We start from the raw sequence: 16923 nt of genomic DNA on the forward strand, positions 1-16923 counted from the left end.
AAGAATACATTTTAGAGCAGTAATCACAATACAATGAAACTGTGATATTTATATCCAAGCTTATCATACCGTCAGAATCTAATACTGGCCCATGTCTAATGCTGCTTGATGTTGCAAAGTCGTATTTTCTCATTTTATTATTTTTCTTTGTATGAATAGTCATGAACACATTTGTTTGTAGAGCAAGTAGCCATTTATTATTCCAGGTCATTTCTCCAATAGGCAACTAAAATGGAGGTTCTAAAACAATAGCATATAAGATCAGGTCACTACTATGGCCCCATTTACACGAATGCGTTCGCATTCATCAAATTTGCTTAAACCATGTGTTCTTAAGTATGGCTGTATTTCACAAGGATTCTGACAAAGCAACGTGAAGCAGGCGCTGTACAAAATTTGCGTTTAAGGAGGAAACACATCAAACTTAATAAATCATTTGAGCGCACATGGAATCATCTTAAAGGCAGACGAATGCAGATGTCTTGGACAGCTCGCGACATTATCTGGCACTTTCACTGAGTACATTTATATGGACACCAATACTCCCATTTTAATGTGATTAATACTCTTATTAAGAGTCCACCATGTAAACAGTTGTTTTTTTTTTTTGTTTTTTTATTACCTTAAAGGAACACCGAGTCACGAAATGCGGAGGTTTTTCTTTCCGTTCGGTATGGGGTATCAATTTCTATTACAGCAAAAGTCTAAAGATTAAAAATGAAACGTACTAAATTAGATGTAATGCTGGAAAGCCTGGTAATGCAGCATTAATTTTTTTCATTAATTATTTTATACTGAAACGTTCCTTCTAAAAGTGCTTCTTTGGTCTTATGCATATTTCTTTGCATGACTACAACAGGAAGTATAACAGCAACTGCATTCATTTTTTTAAAATATTTTATATATATATATCAAATTAATTGCATGAGTTAACCCTCTAATTTTGACAGCACTTTAAATAAACAAATGTTTTCAAAGGGCAACAAATGTTTTTAAATAGAAAGCAGCAATTTGCAGCAGTTTCGAGAGCAAATAACAAATCCCACTGCTTGTGTGTGCACGCCTCTTTGTGGCCATTATTTGAAACTTATTGTGCTGACGTTAAGTACATTTTGAATGTTACAGTATACCTCCAATGCATTAAGACTTTTCCTTGCAAGCTACAATTTGCAGTGAGCGTGTTTTCTCTCTCTTGCGCACAAGCAAATATTTCAATGTATTGTGACAAATATTTAACTTATTGTTAATAGGCCTAAATAATGACCTATATTTTAAAATCTGCAGTTTCCTGTCAGCCCTCTTTCTTGCTTTGTTTCAAGCCGTACTTTTTGATTGTTTAAATTATTATATATTTGAACTTATATTTGAATCAAATGCTATGCCCTCGCTGTGAACATTGTGGTGTCTTGTTTCAGAGCTCTTTCATTCATCGTAGTTGCCAAGGTAGCATACAACATAATCATAATGATGCATCTGTGCTCGACCTTCAGGGTTTCATGACAGTAACGTGCACGAGTAGTTATCTAGATTATTTAAGCTGAACTCAGATTAGTTACATCAAATGATCTTCAACTTGCAGTTATGGAACCAATTAAAGTGTGGACATTTAGTTCGGCTCACTAAAGTCAAGTTTTTGACTTTAATTCCCGCTTTTTTAAACCACTTTTATGAAACAGCCCCTAGAGGTTATAAAATAATCCTGGGTGTTCATTAACAGACGTTTCACATTGGTAAACCCTGGGGTAATGCTTTTATTTGTATATTTACATTGTCACTGTTCCCGATTAGACAAACAGCAGGTAACCTTTTTAAAATGGCATTTCTGCATCTTGTCGGGTATATAAAATGTCACCATATAGGTCTTCAGCTAAGCCTCGGGACATGCACAAAGGCAAGAAAACTGAGACAAAAGTACAAATGAATGAAAACAAGTAGCAAAGTATGTCATCTTGCCATATTCTCATCACTACAGTTTAAAGCAAATGTGGCATTAAGCATTTGCATAAGTTCATTGATTCATTTTCCTTTAGCTTAGTCTCTTTATTCATTAGGGGTCACCACAGCGGAATGAACCACCAACTTATCCAGCATATGTTTTAAACAGCGGATGCCCTTCCAGCTGCAACCCAGTAGAGGGAAACATTTGCATAAGTTATAAACAATAATGCAAACTTACAAATATAAGCTGAATTATCCGTAATTGCTATGAACATGCAGGATTTGTCTCAATTAGGTCTTCCAAGCAAGTTAAAAATGTTGATTGGAAGACACGCATGAGGGAACACAACAGGAGTAATCTAGAGCGAGTGCATTTGATCGTTTGCATTTAAAGCCACAGGCACAAAAAGAGCTGGGTTTTCCTCTGACCCCCAAAATGAAATATTCTGCAAGGTTTATGATCTGATTTTGAGCTGAAACCCCAGACCCATTCTGGAAACATTAAAGACTTACTTTACATCCTGTAAAAAAGGTTCATAATAGGAACCCTTTAAAGGGATAGTTAACGCAGAAATGAAAATAGCCTCACCATTTACTCTCCCTCGTGTGGCTTTAAATCTTTGAGTTTCTTGATTCTGCTGAACACAAAAGAAGATATTGTGAAAAAATGCTGGCTTACTTTGTGTTCCAGAAGAAAGGAAATATTTAAAAGACGCAGAGTAAATGGTGAGGTCATTTTAATTTTTGGGTGAAACATCCATTTCATGCTTGTCGCTTTGTGCCTTCATACTAAAGTTCACTTTTCTTTTTTCTTTTTTAGACCTGATAGTGCTGAAAGAAGAGACTCAATGCAATAAAATGGAAGAGCAACACCAAGAAATAACAGCTGATGAAAAACCCACACTGACTGAAAAGACTTCATCACTCGGAAGACCTCGGAAATCCAAAACTGAGTGTAATTTTAGCAGTAAACAGCGTAGAAAGAGTTTAATTCAAAAGCGTAACCTTGGTGTTCACAGGAGAGTTCACACTAGGGAGAAACCTTACACTTGCGAACAGTGTGGAAAGAGCTTTGGTAAAAAGAGAAGCTTAAAGACCCACATGAGAATTCACACTGGAGAGAGGCCGTACACATGTCAACAGTGTGGAAAGAGTTTTAAGCAAATTGGCACCCTTAAAGGCCACATGAGAATTCACACTGGAGAGAGGCCGTACACATGCCAACAATGTGGAAAGAGTTTTAAGCAAAGTGCCACACTTAAAGGCCACATGAGAAGTCACACTGGAGATAGGCCGTACACATGCCAACAGTGTGGACAAAGCTTCTATTATGCAGGAAACTTTGCAGCGCACAAGAGGATTCACACTGGAGAAAAGCCCTACACATGCCAACAGTGTGGAAAGAGTTTTAAGCAAAGTGGCACCCTTAAAGGCCACATGAGAATTCACAATGAAGGAAAAACTCAGTGTGGGAAAAGTTTTGCTCAAAAACAAAAGCTTGACACCCACATGACGATCCACACTGGAGAGAAACCTTACACATGCACAGAGTGTGGTAAAAGTTTCACATGTAAAAGCTCACTCATTAACCACATGAAAACTCACACCAGAGAGAAGCTGTTTGCATGTAATCAGTGTGGAAAGAGCTTCACATGTAAAGCTAACCTCATGAACCACATGGATGGTCACTCTGGAATCATAGTGTTCATATGTGATCAGTGTGGAAAGAGTCTCACACGCAAAGACTACATTAAGCAACACATGAAGACTCACTCAAGAGAGGATCGTTTTAGATGCAGTGAGTGTGGAAAGAGCTTTAAACAAAAAATAAACCTTAGTGCTCACATGAAGCTTCACAATGCAGAGCAGAGTCCTCAACATTGAGACCTTCACACAAACACGAGTATATTCAAAACGGCAGCATTTTCATGTAGTTTGGCTGTTCATTGACATGAAGTTTATTTATAAACTACTTTCGAGAGGATCACATGCTTATTATTGTTCACGACTGGTCCAGCATTGGCTAACACCATTCACCAATCAGATGATTCCTGACTCCCTATAAAGGACAAGAGATTCTTACCTCTGCTATCTTCGTCGTTATCTTTAAGACTCACTAAAAGCCTGTTCAGACTACACAATGCCTTTTGTCAGTTACGACAGATGAGATTTGTTTCAGATTATAAGATTTTGACTTGATCAAATATTGATGTGTTGTGGGTAACAAATGAAGACTTTGGTTTTAAAACACTACACATTTATTTTGATGGACTAATCTCAGAAAAGAAACAAGTTTTCTTCATGAAGACAATTAAACTTAAAAGAAGAAATTAAACTTTCAATAGACAACTGCTCGCCTTTAAATATACGTTCATGTGAAAACTCCAACATTACTACAAATAAATCATTTTATGGGAAACCCTGTGTCGCCATTGTGAATGAGAACATCAGTGATTTGTTTGCTTATGTAACAGAGTTATTTTGGTAATATTATTTTCACTCAAAATCCTTTTTTCTATTGAGTATAACTTTAATTTACTTCATTTGATATTATTATATATATTATTTTATCGTTTTGAGTTCATGCTTGTATGTGACTTTCAGGACCTGTTCAAGTGTACTGTCACTTTAAGAGTGTATACTCGTTTGTGTGCGCGCTCATCGCTCTCTCAGTTCACTTCCTTCTGAGCTGAGAGAAGGTTGTCTCGTGGTTAATGGAGACATTAAACGGTAATATTATTGACGGTTGATTGTATATTTTAAATCTAAAATGTTTGTTGCTTCGCTAAACATACTCTGTGATGTGGAAATATGAAACTGTGGTTCTAAATGGTTGTGATTGAGATCGTTTGCATTTGTGAGTGAGATTAGCACATATTAGCATGCTTTAATTACTCCTCGTGTGCCAACAGGTTGTTTAATGAAGATCATAATCACAGAATGCATGTTTTCAACACATTTTCTATTTGTGCAGGTATGTTTTTGTATTGTTGGTAGTTTTTGTGATTTCATGTCATTAATATTAATTTAGTCTTATGTTAAGCAGATTAGTTTAATACATGTTCTTTCAAGAAATCGCTATCGCAGTTCACTTCCTTCTGAGCTGAGAGAAGGTTGTCTCGTGGTTAATGGAGACATTAAACGGTTGTTTAATGAAGATCATAATCACAGAATGCATGTTTTCAACACATTTTCTATTTGTGCAGAAAATAAAGACAGTGCCAAGCGGTAAGAGGTTTGGAGTCCTTTATTGAAAAACAACAACACAACGCAGGACGGATTCCACTCCTGTGGGACCCGTTACAATGGTGCCGTGACCTTTTAAGGATCCATCTGAAGACCGACGTCTGCTCGCTCGCCGTGGAAGCTGCATGGACTGGTTTTAGGTACTTTTCAAAGACAAAAGGACTATTTTATATAAAGTGAGGTGGACTATATACATTTTTTTTCTCTCACAGAAGACATTTTCGAACTGAATTCGGACTTTTGAAATATACATTTGCTGACTGGTTACTGTTATTGATTGCCATTGTTCAGTACAATATTTCAGTTCATTTATTGATTTAAATTTGAAGATAATTAATTGGTACAATACAGCAATATGGCAGAAGGCGTTAATAGCTTTGCTGAAGAGATGAAGGACAATGAGGTGTTTGACCAAAGTATCCAGTTTGGTAGGGGAAGGGGTTTTTTCAGAATACCTTCTGAACCTAGGATGCCAGGGCCTACTAGCAGAGCATTTGATACACCTGTTCTGACTTCTACAAGATATGTTGATCGTGCCATGCCATCTCCGATTAACCAAAATCCAGATTTGAGTTCACTCATCAGTGAAATAGCTGAAAAATTAGGACAGTCTATTACTGCTCAGCTACGTTCTGATAACAGTACAAACCGTAGTAATTCTGAACAGCCAGCTGAGATGACACTGTCTAATGTCAAACTAGTGATGCAGTCAGATGTAAAAGAGCCACCAATATTTAGGGGCGATGGTTCAGATAAACTAACTGTACAAGAGTGGGAAAATATTATGTCCCTGTATCTGAGAAAACGTGCTATTCCGATTGATGAGCAGTCACAAGAAATATTGGATAGGCTAATGGGGAAAGCAGGTGATGTAGTGAAAATTAAATTGTGTAATAACACATCTGCTGACTGCACCAGTAAACCTCGCTTGATCTTTGACATTTTAAAACAGCATTTCAGCACCATCTCCTATTCTAGTATGCCCCTAGCCGATTTTTACAATACTTTACCGATGCCATCTGAAGATGCAATGGAGTATTGGATCAGGCTGAACAAGACAATGGATGTTGCCAAGGAATGCCTGGAGAGACAAGGTCGGCGCGTTTGTGATCCAAGTCATGAAATCAGCATGATGTTTATTAAGCATTGCCCAGATAAGTCTCTTTCTAATGTCTTCAAATTCAAATCAGCAGAGAAATGGTCAGCTGGTGAGATACAGGAGAGACTTGATGAACATATGCAAGAGAGGAAAGCTAGGACTTTCACTAATTTACGCAGTTTGAATATAACTGAACATAGAGCTTGCACTCAGAGTCCTGATGTTGTTGAGACAGTTGCTTCTAACTCTCCTTTGTCCATTCCACCTTCTCCTATGGTGCAGTCTGGCAGTGACAGTGCTTGCATGAAAAGTCTAGTGAGTCTATTGGACCGTCTTGTCACTCAACAGACCCAATTCCAAGTTAGCCCACATCATCAAGCTACAACATTTCAGACTTACCGCAAACCATGCAGGGTTTGTAGATCTTTGGATCATTCAACGGTGTCACATTGTAGACAGGATAACAGATGTCTGAAGTGTTTAACTCCTGGACACTGGAAAAAGGACTGCCCTCAGCGAGCTGATTGTAACCAGCATCAATTGGAAAGTGGGGCTGGCAGACCACCTAACCAGTTAAACTATTGAACCCGCATTATGGAAGGGGTGATGTGGGTATGGATACTAAATACCTTCATGAAGAATGCGATCTTGCCCAGCTCTATGAGAAAAACTGTAATAGTGCTCCTAGAGGGACCAAGATAGTTGTACAATCTAGTCAGAAAGTCGAAGCCTTCAGTAGCCTTTTCTATGTTCCTGTTCGTGTCAATGGCCACGTTATTCTTAACGGAATGATTGATTCCGGTTCTATGGCTTGCACAATCAGTAAACATGCTGTGGAGAAAATTAGTTCTGCAGGCATTTTGCCTGAAAAAAAGCATTCAGAAGAAAAGATTGTCTTGATCGGCTGTGGAGGTCAGCAAACCCAGCCTGATGGTTTCTATGATTTGGAGATCCAGTTCTTTGACACTCGGTGTGTTGCACCTTGCTTGGTCGTGCCTGGCCAGCGTGATGATCTTATTCTGGGCTCTAATATCATTAAACACTTAATTCATGAGCTGAAGAACAACAATGATTATTGGGACATTGCTTCTAGACCTGACAATAAGTTTGATGAAGACGTTCAGCAGTTCTTGTCAATGTTTACGGGTGTTGAGCGTTGGAAAGGAGAAACTGTTCCTGACAAAATAGGCACTGTCAAACTCACTCAAGCGGTGGTACTTTTACCAAAGCATGAACATTTGGTCTGGGGCCGTTTGCCATCTAATGTGCCCATGTCGCCAGGCAGCACAGTGATCGTTGAGCCGACCAATTCAAAAGCTATGCCTCGAGACATTCTAGTTGGTCGTCTTGTTGTACCACTTTGGGGTGACAGGTGGGTGCCTATGACAGTTATGAATCCGACAAATAAAGTGATCACATTGAAGAGGAACAGCAAAATGGCTGATGTGTTTCCGTGTATTGCATCTGAAGATTTTGAGATTTTTCAGGGACTGCACATTACTCTAGTGGAAAACAAGTCAGATGATTCATGTAATTCCTGTGCAGCTGACCACATTGATAAAAATCTGCTGAACCTGGGTCTTGAGGAAATTGACGTCAACTGGAGTCAGATAAGTGATGATTGTAAATCTCAACTTACCCAGTTACTAGCTGATTACCAAGACATCTTCTCCAAGCATCCATTGGACTGTGGTGAAGCCACTGGATATGTGCACCGAATACGACTGACGGATAATCGACCCTTTCGATTGCCTTATAGGCGAGTACCTCCTGCCCACTATGAAAAATTAAGGCAAGTTCTCACTGACATGGAAGAAAAAGGTATCATCAGGAAGTCTTCAAGTGAGTACGCATCACCATTAGTGATGGTGTGGAAAAAGGATGGTGGATTGCGTATTTGCACAGACTTCAGGTGGTTAAATGCCAGAACTATGAAAGACGCACACCCCTTGCCTCACCAGGCTGACTGCCTGGCTGCGCTTGGAGGAAACTGCTTCTTCAGCACTATGGACCTCACGTCAGGGTTTTATAATATTCCAATGAGTGAGGAGGACAAAAAATATACGGCTTTTACTACACCGCTAGGCCTTCATGAATATAATCGAATGCCTCAGGGGCTTTGTAATAGTCCAGCCTCCTTCATGAGAATGATGCTTGGGATCTTCGGAGACTTGAACTTTTCAAAGCTTCTATGTTACCTTGATGATCTCCTTGTTTTTGCACCATCTGAAAGTGAGGCTCTGTCCAGACTGCGTACAGTGTTTGATAGACTGAGGGAGAACAATCTGAAACTTTCACCTAAAAAATGTCATCTACTTCAAAGTCAAGTAAGATTCCTTGGCCATATCATTGACAGTGGAGGTGTGTCAGTTGATCCAGCAAAAGTGGAGGTCATCACAAGGATGACTGCTCATGATCTGATGGATAATGATGGCTGCACACCGTCTGTCAAAAGGATTAAGTCTTTTCTTGGCATGGTATTTTATTACCAACACTTTATTCCAAACTGCTCATCTATCTCTAAACCTCTTTTCGGCCTTACAGCTGGACAGAAAAGAAGAGGAAAATTGTCTAAGGAAAGGAAGTTTCAAGGCACTTACCGTAAACTTACCCCTGCAGATTGGACTACAGAGTGTCAGGTCGCTTTTGACAAACTTAAGACTGCTTTACTGGAGTGTGTCATGCTTGCACATCCTGACTTCAATGAGCCCTTCATTCTTTCTGTTGATGCTTCATTGGACGGGCTAGGGGCTGTATTGTCCCAAGTGCCAAAAGGTGAACTACAAGCCAGACCCATTGCTTTTGCAAGCAAGACCCTCAGTACATCGCAGCGCAGATATCCTGCTCATAGACTAGAATTTATGGCTCTAAAGTGGAGTGTATGTGAGAAGTTCAGCCATTGGCTGAAAGGCCACAAATTTACCATCTGGACGGATAATAACCCTCTCACATATATTCTGACTAAGCCAAAACTTGATGCTTATGAGTTGAGATGGGTTTCCAAACTGGCGGCATACACTTTTGACCTGAAACATTTGCCCGGAAAAGCTAATGTTGTGGCGGACACCTTGAGTCGCGACCCTTTTGTTGAGCCAATTGGACGGAGACTGTTGAATGAGCCGTATTCTTACTTGATGCAGGAGGCCAGTGGGATAGGCGAAGATTCCGTTCACGATGTTTTCAGGGTCAGTAGCCATATTCAGCCAAATCAGCCCATGGAGTGTCTTTCGCAAAGTGTTGACTACAACGTGGATGAAGTCAAAGCTCTTTGTCAGTCACACTGCAGTTGGACAGACGGAGCAGAGTCAAGAGCCCTTCATTTAGTCCATCATGTTCAGATGATATCGGGTTGTCAGGAGACTTTACCAGTGCACTCTGCCCAGGAGCTCAAGGACAGTCAACAGGAAGATCTGACTATATCCAAGGTGTTGTCATTCTTGATTAGACAGAGACGTCCATCAAGAAGAGAAAGGCATGGTGCAAGTGCTCAAGTAATAAGACTGTTGAAGCAGTGGAGTAAGTTGGAAGTTAGAGATGATGTGTTATATAGAGTGACGAAAGACCCTTTGACTAAAAGGAAAAGATTACAGTATGTACTGCCTGATAGTCTGAGGAACAAAGCTCTGTCTGGTATCCATGATCTCGCAGGCCATCAAGGGCAGGACCGTACTATTTCACTTGCAAGACAACGCTTTTATTGGCCTGATATGGAAAAGAATATCAGAGAATATGTTCAATGCTGTCGAAGGTGTGTCCTTGCAAAGTCACCAGAACCTGCTGCTCGTGCCCCTTTGGAGAATATCAAGAGCACAGCCCCGATGGAGTTGGTGTGCATAGATTTTTGGTCAGCAGAAAATAGCAAACAATGTTCGGTGGATGTCCTCGTAGTTACTGACCACTTCACCAAGCTTGCTCATGCATTCCCTTGCGCTAATCAAACAGCAAAGCAAGTTGCAAAAAAGCTTTGGGACAATGTGTTTTGCATCTACGGGTTTCCAGAACGCATACACTCTGACCAGGGCACATATTTTGAGAGTAATCTCATAGCAGAGCTTCTTCGTCTAGCTGGTGTCGCAAAATCTCACACAACAGCTTACCACCCAATGGGCAATGGTGGCACGGAGCGCTTCAACAGAACCTTGGGTAATTTGCTTCGATCGCTCCCTTTAAAAGAGAAATGTCAATGGCCACAACAGATCCAAACTCTCACATTTGCTTACAATGCAACTATTCACGAAACTACAGGTTATGCACCTTTCTTTTTGATGTTTGGCCGCATACCCAGACTTCCGGTTGACATCATGTTCAATCAAGTACTCGATAACCCCGACATTGCTGATTACGACTCTTATGTCAAGTCTTTACTGTGCTGCTTGAAAAATGCTATGGATATCGCTCAAAAGCATTCCTCTGTCGAGCAAAGACATCAGGCTAATCAGTACAACAAGCGTGTTAGAGGAACTCACTTGTCGGTGGGGGATAGAGTATTGGTGGCTAATAAATCAGAAAGAGGCAAAAGGAAGTTGGCCGACAAATGGGAAGACGGAGTGTTTACTGTTGTTGAAGTGAATCCTGACATTCATGTTTATAGGATAAGGGATGCATCAGGCCGCACTAAAGTTGTGCATAGGAATCTTTTACTGGAAGTGAATTTCTTGCCAATTGTTGGAATTGATAAAGAGCAAAGTACCAGTGAAAATAATCAGCCACTGATCATTGTGGAGTCTGATCAGAATGGAGCAGATCAGGACTCAAGCGAAGACTTGTCTGCTGTTTCGTTCACTGAGAGCTCAATTCAATCTTCCTCTGACTATCCTTACCCACTTCCTGTTTGTGAATCAGACTGCAACCCTGTGGTTCATGTGACTTTACCTGTAGATTTAGAAAACTCTCATGATTTGGATGAGGTAGACACAGTGGATGCAGATATCCATCAATCTCCTGGTGCTGCCAATGAGTTGCCTACAAATGAGAAACATGAACAAGATTCAAATGAAATTGCACAATACTTACCTGGCTCTCCTGACTTACTGTGCAGTGATCCATCGTTGAGAGGTGCTGAAAATGCTGATCTTGTCAAGCCTGTTAGAACGAGAGTTGGAAGGATAGTTAAATCTGTAAACAGATTGATTGAATCTATGGTGCAGATGCCAGTTTCAAAAGTTCAAGTTGTTTAAATTGAGAATTCATTTTGAAGTCTTAGTAATTTAATAGTACTGACATTGTTTGTGACAAGTCAAGTTTAATAGAGCCAAGTGCTGTGTGGTGTATTAGGCATCACATTAACTTATAGGGAATTTGAGACTTGATCAACCTCTTGTTTTCCTTAACCTTGAAATTGAGGTAACTTTTATGTTGGTTTCGTGAATTAGATTTGTGAGTCACTTGTGCTAGTATCGTGTTCACTGGGAATGTCTTTTTGGTACATTGAAAGATTTTGATGAAAATAAGGAGGGGTGAATGTAACAGAGTTATTTTGGTAATATTATTTTCACTCAAAATCCTTTTTTCTATTGAGTATAACTTTAATTTACTTCATTTGATATTATTATATATATTATTTTATCGTTTTGAGTTCATGCTTGTATGTGACTTTCAGGACCTGTTCAAGTGTACTGTCACTTTAAGAGTGTATACTCGTTTGTGTGCGCGCTCATCGCTCTCTCAGTTCACTTCCTTCTGAGCTGAGAGAAGGTTGTCTCGTGGTTAATGGAGACATTAAACGGTAATATTATTGACGGTTGATTGTATATTTTAAATCTAAAATGTTTGTTGCTTCGCTAAACATACTCTGTGATGTGGAAATATGAAACTGTGGTTCTAAATGGTTGTGATTGAGATCGTTTGCATTTGTGAGTGAGATTAGCACATATTAGCATGCTGTAATTACTCCTCGTGTGCCAACAGGTTGTTTAATGAAGATCATAATCACAGAATGCATGTTTTCAACACATTTTCTATTTGTGCAGGTATGTTTTTGTATTGTTGGTAGTTTTTGTGATTTCATGTCATTAATATTAATTTAGTCTTATGTTAAGCAGATTAGTTTAATACATGTTCTTTCAAGAAATCGCTATCGCAGTTCACTTCCTTCTGAGCTGAGAGAAGGTTGTCTCGTGGTTAATGGAGACATTAAACGGTTGTTTAATGAAGATCATAATCACAGAATGCATGTTTTCAACACATTTTCTATTTGTGCAGAAAATAAAGACAGTGCCAAGCGGTAAGAGGTTTGGAGTCCTTTATTGAAAAACAACAACACAACGCAGGACGGATTCCACTCCTGTGGGACCCGTTACACTTACATGCTAATTTCAGTACTCAAATGCAAATCTAAATGTATTTACGTGCATTTTTTTAGTTTTTTAAGTGATAAAACAAAAAAATTTCATCTTATTAAAAAAAAAATATCAGGCAAAATATTCCCATAATTCTGATAAGTAGCCCAAACTGTGAACAAATGTAGATTTGAACTACTGCGCACATGTCCACGCAGATCCACTGATGAGCGTTTACACAAGCCACAGTCAAAACAAATGCAGAATCAAAACTTTTACAAATCCTGAATCAATATTGGAGTTAGTTTTGCACGCTGGAGGAAGGAAGACAGCATGGCTGAAGTATTACTGTTAGACAGGTAATGTTATGTTTAAAAATCTTTCAGTCATGCAGAGCTGATGTAGACTGGGTTGTTATGAATGGGTTATATGCACAGAAGTGTTGTTCAGCCACTGAAATCTTCTGACGAACAAGTTATGTGACTATTTACAGTTTATAAGGGACCTTTTACAGCATCGATAATTCATTCATTCATTTTCTTGTCGGTTTATTCCCTTTATTAATCCGGGGTCGCCACAGCGGAATGAACCGCCAACTTATCCAGCAAGTTTTTACGCAGCGGATGCCCTTGCAGCCGCAACCCATCTCTGGGAAACATCCTCACACACATTCACACACACACTCATACACTACGGACAATTTAGCTCACCCAATTCACCTTTACCACATGTCTTTGGACTGTGGGAGAAACCGGAGCACCTGGAGGAAAAATGCAAACTCCACACAGAAACGCCAACTGAGCCGAGGTTCGAGCCAGCGACCTTCTTGCTGTGTGGCAACAGCACTACATACTGCTCCACTGTCTTACCTCCTATCATTTAAAAATTTTTTGCTCCCTTCTGTACTCCTTTCTCTTTTCTGCTCTGATCTGGATGTCCTAAAACAGGTATATGTTTTATTATCCAACATTATTGAAACATTTGATAGATCAGTGAGTTATAAAACAGGTTCATTACTTGAAATGTTGTGTAAAGCTGTTGTGCTTCACTATATTTTGAGTGTGTTTTAGGATTATTTATTTATTTAATAAAACATTGAGTTGATAACCCATTTGAATGTCTTTATTATAGAGGTACATTTTACCTTCTCTGAAACAGTAATCGTTATTAAGTAAATTATATGAATAAACTATGATTTAAATATATATTTTTTTACAGAATAAGTAGCTGTTGAATATAAATGTAAGATATTTTTTTTACCTAATTTATGTAAGTATTTAATAACTTTTTACTTCAGATAGTTAATACTTAAAATATGGGATTAAATCTACCCAACCAAAGTCTGTGAAAATTGTTACCTCAGATTTATTGCGTGAATTCTATAGATAAGTTTTTACAGTGAGGGTTGAGACAATTTAAGGTTTGTTTCCTGTTTTTCTGCTTGCAGATTATTTGTAAAAAGTGCAGGCCCTTACAAAAATAGCCTACAGGAATCCTGCAGAATTTTTTTTTCTTTTTTTCTGCAGGAACCTGCTGGTATCCGGTAGGAATTATAAAATCCTGCAGGACAAATTTACAATATGTGCAGACAATTCCTACAGGTTTTAGAATCATGCAGTACTTTTTACAGGAATCCTGAAGAATATTTTTTTCCCTACAGGAAAGCTGCTGTCCTGCAGGAATTATAAAGTCCTGTAGGACACATTGACGATATGTGCAGGAATTTCTTACAGGCTTTACAATGGATCCAAGCAAGTGACAAATCCTGCAGGACTTGCATTAGTTATTTGTTGTGATTGGAATGACAGAAAGAAATTCTGTCACTTGTTGTTGATAGCAATACAATATGAGTTCTAACAGATAAGCAATACAACAAACAAGCAAAAAATAAGAAAATAAATGCATAAATAAAGTTAAGTATACGAATAGATTAAGAAACAGCACTCAATCTGGCTGTCAACAGAACTGGTCATGTGGCTGTTTTCACCAATTTCAGGTAAGATTAGTCCCTAAAAGCACTGAAATATTACATACAAATGTTCCCAACTCTTTTCTTACTGGTAATTAACATATTTCTTTCAAATATTTATTTTATACAGATGGTTAGCACCTTAGCATAGGTAACGCTAGCGTTAGGCTAAAGTAGTGAGCTCGTGTTTATAAAAGTTTTGGCTTTTAATTACATCTTTATGTGTAGATGAAAGTTTTTTGTCAATGTTTAATTGGATTCTATGCCTGCTTAAGACAAACTATACATGTTTTTTAGGGTCCCCCCCCTCTCTCTCCGTTGGTAAAGCGCTGTCAACAAATATTTTCCTCCATATCAAATAATGCACAGCGCATCGGCCTACGGCAGCTGGATTAGTCCAAAGTCCAAATTAGTCCTTTTTGCGATTGGGCCTGTTTTAGTACAAATCATATTCTCACCACAAACAAACCACTCCAGGGTTTGTTTGAAACCGTACTGAGACCACCTCTTCAAGCAGGTCTCGATCAAGTGACACTGAGGGCCCTAACATACACCTGGCGCAATAAGGCGCAAGACGTGTTTGCCTCAATGTGTTGCTATTTTCAGACCAGCGCAACCATAATTTTCCCGTTTTGCATCACTTTGTTTAAATAGCAAATAAAAAAAAATTAAATACAAAGTGAACTTATTTGTAAAATATTGGTCTTTGTGCTTTGTTTCAGGAAGCAGAAAGACAACTGGACGAAAGAGAAATTGACTAAGAGTTGCACACAAACAGAAACAGCATATAAAAATTTAATTGTTTGACAAATGCTTTGTTTTCTGCCAATAAAGCCAACTTTAATAACATTTTATTGATTAAGCTCTCTCTGTCTCTAACATTCAGAACAAAAAATAACATTCTAAGTCGGTTCCCTGAACATTTTAAAAACGTTATGGGAATGTAGTGTATAGAGGCCTAGAGGGATATATTAGCGGTCCCCTAAACGTCCTGAGAACATCCTGAATGTTCTGTGAAGGTCCCCAAAATAACATCCCCCACACCTTTAAAGAATGACCTTCTTAGAACGTTCTGGGAACGTTACTGACCATGACCTTAACACCAACAGGGACATTCTGAGAATGTTCTGGGAATGTCAAAATTCTATCTGGGATTTTCCTGACTTTATAGAAGGCTTCCTGGGAACTAGAACAAAATACCTGCTGAAAATATTAAGAGTATAATATCTTAACAATGGTACCATTAAACGGGATTAGAATGTTTTAGAGAACATTTTCCTGTCTTTTAAGAGAATGTTCTTGGAAGTAAAATAAAACAATAGCTTGTAATTTTATAATTATTTTAAAGTATAATGTTTCAACAATGTCACCAGCGATCGTAACTCTATGGATAACTGGAATTCACACACAATAGCTTACAACTACAAATACACACATGTTCCTCATCCTGACTGATTACACACACACCACCGGAGGATTGTCAAGGACTAATTACACACAGTATTTAAGCAGCACATACTCCCGTCACTGAGTCTTTACATCACAATGTGTTTCCTTTGTCTCGTTTTGCAGGTTTTTTTAAAAGTTTTTTTTTTTTTTTAAATAATTTTATACCCTTGCCTTGTTATTCTGTTTATCTCTGCCTGCCTATTGACTATGACTCTGGATTGCCTTTATACGTCTGTTTGCCTCTGTTTTGACCATTGCTTGCCTGACCACCTTAATAAACCTGCATTTGGATCCTAACTCTGTTGTCAGTGTCACATCCCTTGGTTACAGTTACCACTAAACAGGTTTAAAATGTTTAGAGAATGTTTACCTATCTTTTAAAAGAACATTCTGTGAACCAAACTAAAACTAGCCCTAATTAGGTTCTGACAATGTTACCCTCCAAATGTGGTTACAATGTTTTAGAGAATGTTTTCCTATCTTTTAAGAGAATGTTTTAGGAAGTAAAATAAAACAATTATTAAACGTTGTAATAATGTTGCAAGAATGTTACTTAGAAACGTATTTAGAATGTATTTAGAGAATGTTTTCCTACCATTAAAGAGAACATTCTGGGAACTTAAAGAAAACTAGCCACTAATAATGTTATAAGAATGTTAGAATATAATGTTCTAAAATTGTTACCAGCGAATGTGGTTAGAATATTTCTAGAGAATGTTTATCTACCATAAAAGAGAACATTCTGGGAACTTAAAGAAAACTTGCCGGTAAAAATTTTATACGAATGTTAGAATATAATGTAAAATTTTTACCCGCGAATGTGGTTAGAATGTTTCTAGAAAATGTTTTCCAACCATTAAAGAAAACATTCTGGGAACTTAAAGAAAACTAGCCGCCGAAAACAGTAATGCAACATTGCTTGGTAATATTCTCAGAACATGTAT

At 38.4% G+C, this 16923-nt stretch overlaps 2 protein-coding genes and 1 long non-coding RNA gene across 5 annotated transcripts in view; 1 reads left to right on the forward strand and 2 right to left on the reverse strand.

Moving 5' to 3' along the window:
• LOC137487288 (uncharacterized) overlaps window positions 1–5170 on the forward strand; it is a 372332-nt gene extending 367162 nt beyond the window's left edge. For 2 of the 3 annotated variants that reach the window (XM_087250262.2, XM_088650549.1), the window contains one exon: window positions 2759–4677. In XM_087250262.2, the coding sequence (XP_087106388.1) occupies window positions 2759–3822 (1064 nt within the window). In that variant the 3' untranslated portion in view covers window positions 3823–4677. Of the gene's footprint in view, window positions 1–2758; window positions 4678–4850 lie in introns of those variants that run through there. The other variant, XR_015484149.1, reaches the window with a different exon arrangement.
• Window positions 1–16923, reverse strand: part of LOC147845203 (uncharacterized) — a 449333-nt gene that overhangs the window by 140527 nt on the left and 291883 nt on the right. The gene's annotated exons all lie outside the window — the stretch shown is intronic.
• On the reverse strand, window positions 594–15421 carry LOC147845195 (uncharacterized). Its single transcript, XR_015943033.1, has 2 exons — window positions 12583–15421; window positions 594–4400 (listed from the first exon to the last, which is right to left on the reverse strand). It is a non-coding gene; the product is annotated as an uncharacterized LOC147845195 (long non-coding RNA).

This window comes from Danio rerio, chromosome 4, assembly GCF_052040795.2.
Source record: "Danio rerio strain M-AB ecotype USA chromosome 4, GRCz13ab, whole genome shotgun sequence".
NCBI lineage: Eukaryota > Metazoa > Chordata > Actinopteri > Cypriniformes > Danionidae > Danio > Danio rerio.